The sequence below is a fragment of the Marmota marmota genome, unplaced genomic scaffold, assembly GCF_001458135.2.
Source record: "Marmota marmota marmota unplaced genomic scaffold, marMar, whole genome shotgun sequence".
Classification (NCBI taxonomy): Eukaryota; Metazoa; Chordata; class Mammalia; order Rodentia; family Sciuridae; genus Marmota; species Marmota marmota.
The window spans coordinates 72,935,167-72,950,174 of record NW_026000026.1 but is presented as its reverse complement, the minus strand read 5'-3'; the positions used below and the strand labels follow the sequence as shown (position 1 = coordinate 72,950,174).

The 15,008-nt window shown below is 51.8% G+C and overlaps 2 protein-coding genes across 7 annotated transcripts; one reads left to right on the top strand and one right to left on the bottom strand.

Annotated features, from left to right (window-relative positions):
• The first annotated feature begins 640 nt into the window (after window positions 1-640).
• On the top strand, window positions 641-11,563 carry Fchsd1 (FCH and double SH3 domains 1). 4 transcript variants are annotated; one of them, XR_007350597.1, is made up of 20 exons: window positions 641-795; window positions 1,028-1,125; window positions 1,673-1,718; window positions 2,114-2,181; window positions 2,521-2,656; window positions 2,743-2,879; window positions 2,991-3,054; window positions 3,873-4,001; window positions 4,615-4,737; window positions 4,923-5,018; window positions 5,408-5,527; window positions 5,925-6,029; window positions 6,178-6,339; window positions 7,273-7,401; window positions 7,480-7,563; window positions 7,730-7,847; window positions 7,984-8,204; window positions 8,995-9,056; window positions 10,094-10,149; window positions 10,291-11,563. XR_007350597.1 is itself a non-coding variant. In XM_015485523.2 (20 exons), exons 1-20 carry the CDS (start codon window positions 775-777, stop codon window positions 10,354-10,356), a joined length of 2,067 nt encoding a protein of 688 aa, XP_015341009.1. In that variant the 5' UTR covers window positions 641-774; the 3' UTR covers window positions 10,357-11,563. The 4 variants fall into 4 exon arrangements, 3 of the variants coding, with proteins under 3 accessions (XP_015341009.1, XP_048667658.1, XP_048667659.1); XM_015485523.2 differs by having other exon boundaries at window positions 8,969-9,056; XM_048811701.1 differs by lacking the exon at window positions 8,995-9,056.
• Window positions 10,784-15,008, bottom strand: Rell2 (RELT like 2). 3 transcript variants are annotated; one of them, XM_048811705.1, is made up of 8 exons: window positions 14,140-15,008; window positions 13,471-13,710; window positions 13,016-13,081; window positions 12,858-12,924; window positions 12,237-12,422; window positions 11,585-11,966; window positions 11,437-11,470; window positions 10,784-11,194 (listed from the first exon to the last, which is right to left on the bottom strand). In XM_048811705.1, the coding sequence occupies exons 2-7, from the start codon at window positions 13,652-13,654 to the stop codon at window positions 11,438-11,440; spliced, it is 918 nt and encodes a 305-aa protein (XP_048667662.1). In that variant the 5' UTR covers window positions 13,655-13,710; window positions 14,140-15,008; the 3' UTR covers window positions 10,784-11,194; window position 11,437. The 3 variants fall into 3 exon arrangements, with proteins under 3 accessions (XP_048667662.1, XP_048667663.1, XP_048667661.1); XM_048811706.1 differs by having other exon boundaries at window positions 14,279-15,008; XM_048811704.1 differs by having other exon boundaries at window positions 14,147-15,007.

The window sequence follows — 15,008 nt, the reverse complement described above, 5'->3', positions numbered from 1 at the left end:
ACGTGGGCCAAGGGGGCTTAGGTGTGAGGAGAATGAAGAAAGGGGATAAGGATCCTCAAAAAGCAGTGCTAGGGCTGGTAGATCTTGGGCAGAGTCTGGAGAAGGAAGACCCTAAAGGTGACAAGGGCTTTCTGGACCATAAGGCCCCATGTGCATCTCCCAAACTCACGTCCCTTCGCTAGTATCTGTCGGTATCCAGTGGGGCCCAGGATGTACTAGCCTTTTCCTTTGGGTCTGTTTCCTTCTTGACTCCAGGCATCTTTCTCACCCTGCTCTCGCTGGCTTTTCCAGTTTAGCGGGAATTAGGAAAAGGTCTGGGACCAGCCCTGTCTCCCTTGTCAGACATATCTTCGCTCAGGTGTCAATGACTCAGTTTCCCTGGTCACCTATTGAGTTCCTCGCCATTCCTCACCCTTACCACGGGGACTGGTGATATGCGTATGTAAATGAATGACTAGAAATAATTACAGGCTGAATCAGTGGCTACACTTGAAATAAAACCCAGGCGTCTTGACTCAGAAACCCGGGGTTCTCCCTACAGCCCAGCGGACGCAGCGTCAGCCCCGCGGCCCGGACCCTTCCGGAGTATTCGCAGCAACAACAGAGGTTCAGCCACTCCGCGGCCCCCACGAGCTTCCGTGCCCTGCGCGCAGCCGGACAAGGCGTAGGCGGAGCGAGGGCGGAGCTGGGCCAGATCTGGGGCGGGGCCTCGCCGTGGGCGGGTCTTTGTCGAGTTCCGGAGTCGAGTCGCTGGCTGTCCTAACCAGAGTAGAGATGCAGCCGCCGCCCCGAAAAGTGAGATTGGCCCGGGAATGGGGACTTCTGGCGGTCTGGGGGAGCGGAGGGAGTCCCGGGGATAACTGACCCCAGGTAGAAGACCGGGAGTGGGAAGGGGTCAGAACCCAGCCCAGAAGTAACCAAGGAAACAGCTCAGCCCCTCCCCGGCCCCGCCCCCTCGCCGCTCCCTGTGCGAAGTGTTTTTTAGGTCCCCACGCCTGGGGTCTTCAACTTCCCCTTAATCCTACAGGTTAAGCCCGCCCAGGAGGTGAAGCTTCGCTTTCTGGAGCAACTGAGCATCCTTCAGACCCGGCAGCAGAAGGAGGCCGATCTGCTGGAGGACATCAGGTAGCCCCTGAGCCCTCTTTTTTACTTACCCCTACCTTTGCTACAGCGCGTACCTCTCCTCCCCCAACATACTTTTGCTGGGTCGGGGAGAGGGGCAGGGACTAAGAGCTCTCCAACCTAGGCCCTCAACCTAGGCCTGCCTCTCCAGATACAAGAGATAAACAGGGACCCTCCTTCAAACCCTTTGACACCACATCACTCACTCTACCCATGGCCTACAATCAAGCTTAGGGCAGAATCCCCTCCCTCTTCCAGACCTGTTGGAAAGCTGGCAAACACCATACCCAGGCCCTTGTCAGTCCTCATCTCCAAGCCCACAGATGGTTCTCCAGGGGTGGGAAGATCCTGGGGCTCTGAGCAATGAGGCTGCCTGTGTTGCAGCTGCCCGAGGTGATCTCAAGGACTCTCTCTCTTCCGTCTTATTCCCTCTGGGTCTAGCCACACTATGGGATGGCTCCCCTTTTTCTCTTGCTCAGGCAGAGGAGAGGATTGAGGGTGGTAAAACAGGAGGAAACAATCCCCTTTACCCCACCCCCAATCTCCACAGATCTTACAGCAAGCAGAGGGCAGCCATTGAACGGGAGTATGGGCAGGTATGGGACTCTTCCTTGGACTTTCCCTCTTGTTTTAGCCTCCTTTACACCAACAGCAATGTCCCTCCCTTACTGTGCTCAAAAAGAAATGCCTAGAGTCAGGAAGACTTGTATCAAATCTCCGATGTGCTACTTACTAGTTGTGTGACCTTGGACAAGTTATTTTACATTTCTTGGTCTCAGTTTTCTTCTCTGTAAAATGGGAATAACAATAATACCTTACCTTTGGGTAGGGTTGTTGTAAGGATTAAATAAGGTAATAAATGTAAGGCAGTTGGCAAAACAAGTGACACATATTGTGTATCCAAGAATGGTATTATTATACTCTGGTTCTGTATTCTCCCAGTTGGGGTGGGTCTTCGAAAAAACTGCGCCTGTGATGGCTTTCTCACCAGGCACTCCAGAAACTGGCTGGGCCATTCCTGAAGAGGGAAGGGCAACGCAGTGGGGACATGGACAGCAGGTGGGTCTAATGGAGGGGGAAGGCTGCAGGGACCAAAAAGTGATGGGGAGCTTAGCCTTAGAGACCTGTGGGGATGAAGGCCTAGTGAGGGGGGAGGGCACGTGAGCTGCAGGTAGAGCTGACACAGCAGCAGGAGAGGAGCTGACCCAGCAAGGACACTGTGGGTGGGGGCGGAGGGCAGGAGTGATCCTGTGACTGAGCTAATGGGCTGATCGATTGATGGGCTCCCAGACAAATGGGGGAAGGAAAATACTCTGACTCTCATGGTGTTGGTGGGGGGTCTGATGAAGCTGTGGAGTGCTCCCCTCTTCAACACAGACCTTCTCTGGGGAGGGGCAGGACAGTGTTTGGTGCCTGGCGCTGCTTGCTGGATGCCACCGTGGCTGGGGGCCAAACCCGGCTCCAGGCGTCTGATCGATACCGTGACCTAGCGGGGGGCACAGGGCGGAGTGCCAAGGAGCAGGTGCTTAGGAAGGTATGGCTCAGTGGATGGGGTGAAGGAAGAGCTGGCTCGGCATTGGAGGTAGTCTGGGTCAAGATTTTCTGTGTCCATGCCACTAGGGAACAGAGAGTCTGCAGAGGGCGCAGGCAGAGGTGCTGCAGTCTGTCCGGGAACTGAGCCGAAGTCGGAAGCTGTATGGGCAACGGGAGCGTGTATGGGCTTTGGCACAGGAGAAAGCAGCTGATGTCCAGGCCAGGTGGGCTCATGAACAGTTAGTAGGCCAAAAGTTGGGGTATGGGGAGGTATGGGGTAGAGTCAGGGCATCAAAGCTGGGTCTGATACCTATTTCTGTTCCATACTTGCGCAGGCTGAACCGAAGTGACCATGGGATCTTCCACTCTCGGACCAGTCTCCAGAAACTAAGTTCTAAGGTCTGGGGGATGAGGACCTGAGTGGGGGCAGAGGGACCTAGTGGTATGGAATCCAGTATCATAAGCATAAGAGCCTGGTGAGATCCAGGCTCCTCTACTTCTTAGGTGGTTGACCAAGATTAACTTACTTATTTCTCTGAGCCTTATTTTCTTCATCTGCACAATGGGAATAATCCCTTCTTTTTGACTCCTTTAATATGTGTTTATTGAGGACTTCTGTGCACTAGGCACTGTTCTACCCTCTAGGGATACAGTGAGGAACATGACCGTGGAGTTCCTGCCCTCACAGCCTGGTCGAGGGAGACATAGTATATAAACAAATAATCAGATGAAGATGGAAATAAAACAAGTTGCTCTGATGAAGGGTAAAAAATGGGTGAGATTTAGAGAGAAGTCCTCTTTGAACAAGTGGCCCGAGTGTCAAGAAGGGGCCAGCCATGAAAGATCTAGAGGGAGAACATTCCAGAGAGAGGGAATGGTGAATGGAAAGGTCCTGATGTGTGCTCAAGGAACTGAGAGAAGACCAGTGTGCCTGGAGCCCTGTAAGGGGACAGCAGTTAAAAAGAGGTCAGAGAGGTTACAGGGCCAACTCATGTTGGTCTATTACTCTATAGTAGATCACTATAGGGAAGTTTGGATTTTATTTTAGATGTATGTAGAAACCATTACGGATTTTGAGCAGGAGTTGTATGTGAAATTTTTAGTATAGTACCAGGCAAACAGTATATCTTCAATAATGTAAGAATTCATTCTGGATCTGGATTCTAGGTTGGCCTTGGATCCAGGGCTCTCTGTTGACACAAATTTTCCCCTCCTAGCTGTCGGCCCAATCAGTCCAGTACTCCCAGCAGCTGAGAGCAGCCCGCAATGAGTACCTGCTCAACTTGGTGGCCACCAATGCCCACCTTGACCACTACTACCAGGAGGAACTGCCAGCTCTGCTCAAGGCCAGTCCTTACCCAGATCACCCCTATCCCTCAGCAAGTAGGGAGGATCCCTGTGCTTCCACTCCCTATGAGGCTGGCTGGTGCCAAGGACCTAGCCTGCTTAAAGAGGGTAGAAGACACATACTTGGCTTCTGGCTGCATATCACATAGGATACTTAACTTCTTTGAACCTCATATTCTCATCAAGGTTAACCCTAGTTCTGCCCACCTTGTGACACTAATGAGGTTCAAGGAAGAGAATGGATGTGAAAGTGGTTTTTAAACTGTTAAGTGGAGCTGTGGGTATAGCTCAGTGGTAGGGTACTGGCCCAGCATAGCCACTGACATCCTGTCTTCTCAGACAACATCCCCTCTACTCCTCTTTCTGATGGGGAGGAGGAAGTGAGAAGGCAGAGGGTGGATACAATTGTTCAGGATTTAATCCCTAACACCACAAAAAAATAAATAAATTGGTAAGTGGTATACATACACGAGAGCCTATAATTAGAAGCAGAAATAATGTCTTACTCCTCTCTTTCCCATCCCTCATGTCCACCCTCCACCCAAACCTGGACAGTGAGCTTTTGCTCTGTAGTAGAGGTCTGAGGGAAAAGTATCTTGGGGTTCTCTCCAGGCCCTGGTCAGCGAGTTGTCAGAACACTTGAGGGACCCTCTGAACTTACTGAGCCGTACTGAGCTGGAAGCTGCAGAGATGGTCTTGGAGCATGCCCGCCTTGCAGGGCAGGCCACCTCCCAGGTGAGGGTTAGGAGCTGTGAGAGCTCCCTTAGAGGTCCTTTTAATTCTTCTCTCTCAGTACAGACCTTCCTATTGAATATCTGTCCCTTTTCTTCTCACTTTGACCTTCTCCTTCTAAGAGGTGCTGGGGACAGAATTGAAGAGGGGGCCAGTGAGTGGGCCACCATGTCTTTTCCCACCCCCAGGTAAACTGGGAGCAGGATGTGAAGCTGTTTCTTCAGGAGCCTGGAGTCTTTTCCCCTACCCCGCCTCAGCAATTTCAGCCAGCAGGGGCTGATCAGGTGAGACTTCCCTTCGGGTTGAAACCAAGCCAAATATAATGAGACTGGTTTAGGCCTCCTGTCTCATTATTCTTGTCCTGGTACTAACTCAGCAACTATTAACTCAGAATACCAGATCACCTCCCTTTCGCCAGGACATAAAAACACATTCCATTTCACCATTCAGTCACTTCACTTCCTTTTTCTTCTACATATCCCTCAACTTGGATCTCGTTCCTGGGACTCTGTGTGTTTCTGTCTATACAAATGCATACCAGTGTTCACAGACACAGATGTGTGCCCTCACCTTTGTCCATTTCCTTCGAGTTCAAGATAAAGAGAGGTAAAAAGAGGAAACTGGAGAGAAGGATGATCTCAGGTATTCCTCACATCACCCCTGTCCCATTCAGGTGTGTGCCCTAGAGAGGGGAACAGGAGGTATGGCTGGGGACTGTGGCCTAGAGAAAGAGATCCAGCGCTGGACAAGCCGAGCTGCCCGAGACTACAAGATCCAACACCATGGGCATTGGGTGAGGTGGGGGTTGCAGATGTTGTGGGTGAGCATGAATTGCTAAAGATGGGGATCCTAGAGACACTGGGGTTGTCATGGGACTGCAGACAGGATGGGAAGGAAGGGCACTTTAACATAACAATATAACTCAGTAATTAAGAGCAGTGTTTAGAGCAAGGCTGACCTGGGTTCAAATTCCCTTCTGTTGCTTCTGAGTTTTGTAATCCTGGGTAAGGGAATGAATGACTTCACCTCTCTGGATTTCAGTTTCCTCATCACTACAGTGGGGCCAAAACTAGCACCCACCTCCAGGGAAGATTAAATGAAACAATGCGAATAATGAAACTAGCAAGGAACCAGGCCCAGAGTAAGTTATGGCCCACAGCATCACCACCCACTTCTCTCTTCCCCACCAGGTACTGCAGCGACTGGAGCAGAGGCGGCAGCAGGCTCCAGAGCGTGAGGCCCCAGGCATAGAACAGCGACTACAGGAAGTGAGGGACAGCATCCGTCGGGCACAGGTGAGGCATAGCCCTAGGCTTAGAGCCACTAAGATTCTATCTCCTCAGCAACACCCCCTCCATTCCTCTTTCTGATGGGGAGGGGGAGGTAAGGTGGCAGAAGGTAGACATAATTGGCCAGGCTCTACTCTCTTCCACTTCGTGCCAGGTGAGCCAGGTGAAGGGGGCTGCCCGGCTAGCCCTGCTGCAGGGGGCTGGCCTGGATGTGCAGCACTGGCTGAAGCCAGCCATGACCCAGGCCCAGGATGAGGTGGAGCAGGAGCGACGGCTCAGTGAGGCTCGGCTGTCCCAGAGAGACCTCTCCCCAATGGTGAGCTCCTCCCCAATCCTAGCTGCACATACCCAGGAGGGTAAAGTTCCCCACTGGAAGGCAGGCCCTCTAAAATGGGATGACAATGGCACTTAACTCAGAGGGCCATTGTGCAGCTTAAATGAGACCATTTATATAAGTCTTTGCATGATTTTTGGCATACAGAATCCTCAATAAACATTTATTATGAGGATAAAATGATGGTTAAGAACTCAGGTTCTAGCCAGGCACAGCAGCACACATCTGTAATCCCAGCTACTCAGGAGGCTGAGGCAGGAGGATCACAAGTTTAAGGATAGCCTCAGCAACACAGTGAAAACCTATCTCAAAAAATAAAAAGGGCTGGGGATATAACTCAGTGGTAAAGTACCCCTGGGTTCAATCCCACTACCAAAACAAAACAAAACAAAAAACTCAGGTTTGGGCTGGGGTTATAGCACGGTGGTAGAGCACTTGCCTAGCATGTGTGAGGCACTGGGTTCGATTCTCAGCACCACATATAAATAAAATAAAGGTACACTGACAACTAAAAAAATATTTTTAAAAACCCCTCATTAAAAAAAAATACTTCTGGAAGTATTCTATAAATGGTTTGGGTATCAGCCACTCCACTCCCTAGCTGTATAATCTTAGAAAATGACTTTTCTGGGCCTCATTTTCTTTAAAAATAAAAAGAGGTTAATGGTTATGCAAATTATGAAGATTAAGTGAAAGGATATACATGAGATAGTTAACATGTACTGGGTATACTTTTAAGCACTTAGTTGCTTTAGCTCTGCTATTATTTAGTATCATCCGGCTCTGTGTGATTTTGGTTGTGAGCTATGATGATTGGTTCAGGGGTACTATCTTGGAGGAGGACCCCTGGTGTCCTTTTGAGGTAGGATGGAGAAGAGGGCCCCATAATGATGTCTGTCCTCTGCCCCTCTCCAGGCTGAGGATGCTGAACTTTCTGACTTTGATGAATGCGAGGAGGCAGGGGAGCTCTTTGAGGAGCCTGCCCCACCGGCCCTAGCCACCAGGCCTTTCCCCTGCCCTGCACATGTGGTGTTTGGCTATCAGGTATGAATGGGAGTGGGAACTTCATATGGGTAACCATAAAGGACAGCTAAATCCTGAATCCTTCCTTGTGGGGCTTAGGCAGGGCATGAGGATGAGCTGACCATCACGGAGGGTGAGTGGCTGGAGGTCATAGAGGAGGGAGATGCTGATGAATGGGTCAAGGTACGTATGGGACCCTGGGTTCTGATCATGGGTTGGGGACAGTGGGAGGACCTCTCTTTGGTTTACAAGTATCTACCCAGGCAAGCTAGAAACGTAAGTAGAGGACAGCCAGGGCCATGGACTGCCGAAACAAATCTGATACTTGTTCACATTGCTGGGTGAGCAGGCTCGGAACCAGCATGGTGAGGTGGGCTTTGTCCCTGAGCGGTATCTCAACTTCCCGGATCTCTCCCTTCCCGTGAGTGGCCGTGACAGTGATATTCCCTTGGGTGTAGAGCCCACAGGTAAGAAAGACAAAATCTGGGCCTGGGGTCCGGGGTATGAATATGAATTATTGGGTGGTTATGGTCCTAGGATGTCATGGTCCTAGGGTACTGCCACCCATTTCCTTCTCTTACTATCTCTCCTGGGCTTCTACAGCATTCCTCGCCCGCGCACTATATAGCTACACGGGACAGAGTGAAGAGGAGCTGAGCTTCCCAGAAGGGGCACTCATCCGCCTGTTACCCCGGGCCCAAGATGGAGTAGATGATGGCTTCTGGAGGGGAGAATTTGGGGGCCATGTTGGAGTCTTTCCCTCCCTGCTGGTGGAGGAGCTGCTTGGTCCTCCAGGGCCACCTGAACTCTGTGATCCTGAACAGGTGAGAATTCAGTCTCCTTGGCTCCCAGCTACCTCTGGGTAGATCCTCACTCTAAGAAGGCACCATATTCATATTAATGCCTCAGCTTCTTCCCAGTTTTACCTCCTATGGTAGTTTGGGCCTTCCCATCTCTCCTGAGCAGACAGAGAAAAGGGAAATCACTTCTCATAGGAGTTTGGAGAACTTTAGTGGTGGATAGACCTGAGTTCAAATTTTCTATTACATGACCTTGGACAGTGACTTAACCTCTCTGAGCTAGTTTCTGCATGTTTAAAATGGAGATAATAATACCTGCTTTAGCAGGCTCACTATCATGACTAGAGATAATAAATGTAAAGCCCTTAGCACCATGGCACACTGGAGATGCTTAAATATTGCCATAAGACAGCAAAGAAGAATATGATTGGGAGTCAAGAGACTTGGGTTCTAGCCAGCACTATGCCACTAACTCCATGAACTTTTGACAGATGGCCCAATCCGAATCTCACTTCTAACATGAGTCATAAAAATGCCTACCTCATGGGGTGGTGAGGATAGAATGAATTAAGGTATGTGCAGTGCTAGCAGAACACATAGACATAGTAAGTGTTCAGTACATATTGACTGTTGAAATAGACATCACTTATAACCCCTACCTAAATACAAGCATTTGGCCATTTTCTGTATTGGAAAGTGAGAGGACAGGAATTGAAAGTGGGATGAGAGGAATAATTGGTGAAGCCTTCTCACATGCAAGGAATAACTCATGCCCACCCTACCTCCAGACACTGCCATCCCCTTCTCCTCCCAGTTTCTCCCCACCTGCACCCACCTCTGCCTTGGATGGACCCTCTGCACCTGTCCTGCCTGGAGGTAAGTAAAGGAAATTGAAAGCTCTGGGAGAATAAGAAATGAAAAGGAGGAATCTTGGACTCTGTTCATACTCTACTCCTGTGTGCCTTCAGTGCACCCACCTTCCATTCTTTGGTACCTTGACCAGAGATGATCATATAGCAGCTGCCAAATAAGTGACGGGGAGAAGAGCATGGGCTTTGGAGCCAGGCTGGCCTAGTTCAAACCTTGCTGTCACTTCCTAGTGTATAACTTGAGATGGGAGGTTTAACTTGTATGGCACTTGGTTGATGTGCTTTAAAAAGTGAAGAGACAGGTACTACTTTATTTAAGAGTTAGAAAAGATGCCTGTAGAGTATACAGCATTGTGCTTGGCACATAATAAATGTATAAATAGTAGCGATTTTATCATTATTATTATTTTAAAAAATAAGCCATATTCTCTGTGTTCTTCCAAAAATGCCTTTGTTCTTAGTTGTCTTGAACCCTGAAAATACCTAACTTTGCTGTCATCCTTTTTCCTCTTGACATTCTTTTTTATTTTTTGTGGTGTTGGGGATTAATCCCAGGCACCTGTGAATGCTAGGCAAGCACTCTACCATTGAGCACACCTCTGGTCTCCACCCCAACCCCTTCCTTTTGCCTCTTGGAATGCTCACCTTTTCTAAAACCTTCTGGAACTTAACACTTCCTTCATAGCCACTGTCCCTGATCCCCTGAAATCACTGCCATCTCTAATACCTTTAGTTCACGTTGAATTACTTAACACTTAGACATTCATTGTGTTTGTTCATGTTTCATGACTGGGTATCTAAGAGCACTGGGAGGTGGGCAGAGCTGTGTATCCCACCTTCCATTCTTTGGTACCTTGACCAGAGATGATTATATAGCAGCTGCCAAATAAATATTTGTTGAGAATAAATGAATTGATGGATTTTACAGCTCAGGTTGGTGACTATTTATTAATTCAGCAAATACTTATAGAGTGCTATTATCCTAAGTGCTAGAAATGTAGCATTGAACAAAACCTGAAGACTGACTATGGTTCTTGTTTCCAGATAAAGCTCTGGACAGCTCTGGACCCTTAGACTTGATGGCACCTCGACTCAGGCCGGTAAGGGGCCCTGCCTTGGAGGGGACTGTGTGCACAGGGTTCATTCCAGCTGGTCTTGTGTTGTCTACTAGGCTGAGGGAATGGACAGGGAAACTACTGAGAGAGGACTCTGGAGAAGAACTAACTGTGCATTTCCCACAGATGCGTCCGCCACCTCCCCCGCCGGCTAAAGCTCCAGATCCTGGCCATCCAGATTCCCTCACTTGAAGCTGGGGTATCACTGCCCCCAAGCGATGATGCTGCCCTATCTCCATGATGTCAGAGACCACCCCTCAATGATCCACAGCCACACAGCCAAAAGCTGGAATTTTTCCCACATCTACTTTCATCTTCAGGGTTAGAAACTTCCCCTCTCCCCATTTTTGGGGCAAGAATCCATTTCTCCAATTGTCCTCCTGCCATCTTTAGGGCTGTAAGTACCCCTTTGTCTGCCATTGCCCTATCTCTACGGTGGTGAAATACCCTGAAATCTCGGGGCTAAATCTCATTCCCGAAGTCCTGACCGGCTCTGGTCCATCTCATATCCACCCTGGCTCTGTAGCCCACCCCACTTTGGATGCCAGGGTCACTTGGGTTGGAGTCGGGACAGGAGCTAGCCTTGGGAGTCAGAAGGAGCCAGTATGCGAAGCAGCTGTAATGGTCTGAGCGGATTTATTGACAGTGAATAAAGGGCACGAAGGCCAAGCCAGGGCCTGGACCTCTTTTGCCAAGAGGGCAGGAAGCCTAAGGTGCTATTGCTTTCGGCCCCCCCCCCAAAGGCAGGAACCTGGTCCCAGCTGCCACGCTCTATCAATATGGAGCGAGGTGTTGGGGAAGGCAGGCTAGGCAGCCTGTCGGCAGGTAGGGGAAGGGAAGGAAACCGAGGGTCCACAAGTGGAGGGACTTGTTCCCAAGTTCCCTCAGCCTGAGACCGTGCAACTCCAGGTGAAAGTAGAGCTGGTCCCTCAACTGGGAGCAGTGCTGTCCAGTGAAGGGGAGGGCCTTCATGCCCACCTACTCCCTGACCCTGCCAGCTGGTGGTCCATCAGCACAATGAAGAATGAGGCTTGGAGAAGAGGAAGGGGAAGAGTTGCTTCCTGTTTAAGCTGTGTCCTAGCTTTTCCCCAGGGGCAGCCCATCCTTCCCTGTTCTCTGGAGCACATACCCACTCCCCACCACCAGCCAAAGAATTTGTAGCAAGCACAGGCTTAGCCTAGAGCTCACCCTGGAGTTTCAGGAGATGTTGGGCTAAGTAATTTAGGTAAGGGGTGGGAGGACAAGATTATCTAATTTGGGGTTCAAACTCACCTCACATACCCCCTGCTCCCTGTGGTGGAGACACCTGAGAGAAAGGGGAGACATCAACAATGGGAACAGGAGGTGATTCATATCATTGCTCTCCAGAGTAAGGGGCAATAAAACTGAGCCCAGTGCAGCCCTGGATGTGTCTTCATACCTGGTGATCTGAGGTGTCTGGTTTGCTTTGCTGTCCATTTGCCTCTTGACTGGGCAGCCTTGGACTTGGGCTCAGGATCCTCCCTCTGGCCCCCAGTGTTGGTTCTGCAGAGGCCCCAGAGTTCCCCTCAAGTGCACAAGGCACTAGGCTGTTGTCCTTGAGTCCTCCATTCTGCACTGGGGGCCTGGCTAATGACTGGGGTTGTGGCTCCTCAGGGGGCAGCCTCTCAATGACAGGCATCCCTGTCCTGGGTAGCCTTCCACCAGACCCCTGACCACCTCCTGGGTCCTGCCCCCCACCAGAGCCCCAGCTTCTGTCCGTGGGGGAACCATCACGATGCTCATGCAGCCCATAACGCTTCTCAATGTGTGTCACCCGGAACCTGGGAGGGGAGAGAATACTGAGGCTTAGGACCACAACTCAAGAGGCTGCCTGGCATTCTCCTCTGACCACAGACATTCTAGGTTTTATGGCCACTTCCCTTTGGCCTAGGGTGGAAGAGGTCTTCTCAGATTGTGGGACACACCATGCAGCCTGAACCCTGCTGCAGCTCCAAATCCAGCAGGAAAGAGCTAGGGCAACTTGGGGTCAGGTACCTGATCATTGGGGCCCCCACCTCAACCTCCCTTTCCCTGGGGCACTCTGTCCCCACCTGCCCACAGAGAACACAGTGGTCTCTCCAGGTCGGGGGCGGCTTTTTCCTTCCTTGGACCTTCCCTGACGAACAAGTGGGGGCCTCTTGTTGCGGCTGCAGTGGATGCAAGGGGCTGCGGAGCCCAGATGCACTGTGTGGTGATGGGAGGGAGCTCCATCCTGTATGCTGGAGGTGGCATCCACGCTGGACAGTAGGGGGAGGAGAGCAAAAATGATATTTCTATTCCCCTTCTTGTCCCATTTCCTCTGGTTCTTTCAGCATGCTTTTCATACTCCCCAAACCCCACTTTTCCCAGGTCCTAACATTATTTTTTCTAATAAATTTAATATTAAGTTATGAGTGACTATGTGTTTTTCCTTGTGGCCCTGTTTGCTAAAAAGAGGGCAATGCTTAAATCAAAAGAGTGGCCCTAGATGTGAATGTTGTTAGGCTTGTGATATCTAGATGGAAAACATGGTTTGAAGGACTTGGAATTTCTATAAATTTTTTTTTTCCTATAAGTTAGCAAGCTTTCCCTCCCCCAAACCCAAACACAGTGATACTGGGAGAAGACTGTGCTGGAGGAGAGGGTACTCTCCAAGGCAAGCTAAGTCATGCTGGCCCTTGTTTCCAGCTCACCTGGAGAGCTGCACTGTCCCTTCTCCTTCACTGTCCCCCAGCATCTCCTTCAAGGCCTCAGCATTGGCTGAGGGGAGAAGGAAAAGAGGGAGTCAGTGGAGGGGGAGGTCAGGGCAAGAGTCGGGGTGGGAAGGAGCATTGGGTCAGCCTACACCCACCTTCATTTTGGATGATGCAGCGAACAATCCTCTCTACCGTGTCCTCATTCACGTCATCATCCTCAGCTGAAGGATGAAAGAGGTTGGCAAGGAAATGGAAAATGAGTCAGCTTTGGGGGAACATGACCTGATGGCCCCCATGGCTGATTCTCAAGACATCCATTTACCTATTTGCCATGATGGCTGGACTTTATTATTTCAGGGGCCAGAAAAGATGGGGGGAGGAAATAGGAGCCTAATACTACCATTAGTGAGCCCTTCCTGCCCATGCTTTCTCCAGCATTGCTTTCAGGGTGGTGTCACTCTACTTGCTGATTCAAGAATGCATCACTAGGCTTCCTGCAGGCTTGATCAGGATTTGGCCTGGGTCTTTCAGCCAGAAAGGCAGAAAGAGGTGTGGGGAGAAGGGTAAGGGAGAAAGGTGACTGAGCCAGGTTTCCAGGCTCCTCACTCACGTGGCTGGAGCTGGGCATCGTCAGGCTCCGAGCCCCTAGACGTGCGGCACCGGTAGCCTTTCTTCTTGAGCACGTGGCAGATCATGAAGCCTACTAGGCCCATGAGGAAGAAGACCAGCACAAGCAGGAAGAGCATGTACAGCCCATGTTGGGGCGGCTCCAGGTCAGGCTGTGGTTCCGACATGAGGCCCTGGGGGGCGAGCGCGGGCCAGGACGCCTCCTGAGTTTAGGGGGCTGCAGCTGGGGATGAGGGAGGGTTACAAATGGGGTCCTCGAGATCTGAAACAGACATGCCTCCAGGCCCGGCCCCACCCCTTACCCAACCACAGGGAGCTGTCCGGGCCAAAGGTGCTAGTAAGTCAAGACCTCCTGAGGTTGCAGGCCAGACCGTGGCTGTGCAAGCCCTCTGACACAACTGGAGTCCCACTTCTCCGACGCCCAGAGCGTCCCCCTTTTTATCTGGCCCCGAGGTTCCGTCCCTCCCAAGGATACTGCAGATCGAGATGGGACAAAATTCTTAGGCAGCGGGCGCAAATAATGCGCCTGAGTCAGCGTCCGCACCTCCTCCGCGTTGGCCTGAGCCAGGCCTCCTGCAGCCCCCTCCTCTCCCGGGTTTCTCAGATCCCTCCTCTCCCTTTAGGTTCCTCCCACCCTGACCATCTGGCCCACCCGGTACCGGTGGTTTTGTTCTGGCTCCGACTCCGGCTCGGGTTCCCGCTCCAGGGGCGTCCTAGTCCGGCTCGGGGCCCCCGTCGCCCTCCCGGCGTTCATCCCTTGATTCCTCCCCCTCCCCCCTACACCGCCTCACCGGCTCCGGGCTGTGGCTGCGGATACCGGTGCCGCGGCAGGCGGGGGGAGGGAAGGATGGAGGGGGAATGCGGACTGGTTGGGAGCCGCGGCAGGCTCCGGACCACTCCAGCCCTGGGGAATGGAGAAGGGAGGCGCCTCCGCCGCCACCCTGGGTTCCCAAATCCTTCTCTCCTTGCCCGCCCGGGACCAAGGGGCGGAGCGCAGGTGTGCGGGGCGCAGAGCGTGAGCCTTGCGCGCTTGTGAGCGCGAGAGAGATGCGCGCGTGACTGCGCCGTTCCCCCCCACCATCGGGGGGAATGTGCGGCGCCGAGTCTGGGTCCGCGTAGGGGACAGGAGGTCAGGCGGGGGTGCTCTCCACTGCTCTATCCGGCACGCCTGGCGTAGCTCCTGTCCTCAGTTACCCCAGACGAGTGATAGCCAGGAATCTTTCCAGCGGGCTGGGGAAAATTGTCTTTCTGAGAGGGACACCGTGGCCAGATCTTCGGAGCTTCCTAGACAGGTGACCACGGCCTGTTTCCCGTTTGGGGCAAATGGTTGGACGGGATGGTTCGGCTTCCAGAAGATATCACCCCCCGCCCAGAAAGAAATGGCTCTCGCATCCTAGAACCGATGCCACGGTCCCCAGCCCAAGCCGGGTAGCTCACGCCCCAGAATCTGGAACTAAGAAGCTAATCCAGGGGCAGAACTCCCGCAGGGGCGTGATCTGGGCACAGTCTCAGAGAGGCGGG

Coding starts and splice junctions, on each gene's coding strand:
- Fchsd1 (XM_015485523.2), top strand. CDS start 775: ATGCAGCCGCCGCCCCGAAAA. Junction 1,719..2,113: donor TTGAACGGGAGTATGGGCAG/GTATGGGACTCT, acceptor CTTTCTCACCAG/GCACTCCAGAAACTGGCTGG. Junction 2,657..2,742: donor AGGAGCAGGTGCTTAGGAAG/GTATGGCTCAGT, acceptor CCATGCCACTAG/GGAACAGAGAGTCTGCAGAG.
- Rell2 (XM_048811705.1), bottom strand. CDS start 13,654: ATGTCGGAACCACAGCCTGACCTGGAGCCGCCCCAACATGGGCTGTAC. Junction 12,423..12,857: donor GGGACAGTGCAGCTCTCCAG/GTGAGCTGGAAA, acceptor CCTACTGTCCAG/CGTGGATGCCACCTCCAGCA. Junction 11,471..11,584: donor CAGACACCTCAGATCACCAG/GTATGAAGACAC, acceptor CCTTTCTCTCAG/GTGTCTCCACCACAGGGAGC.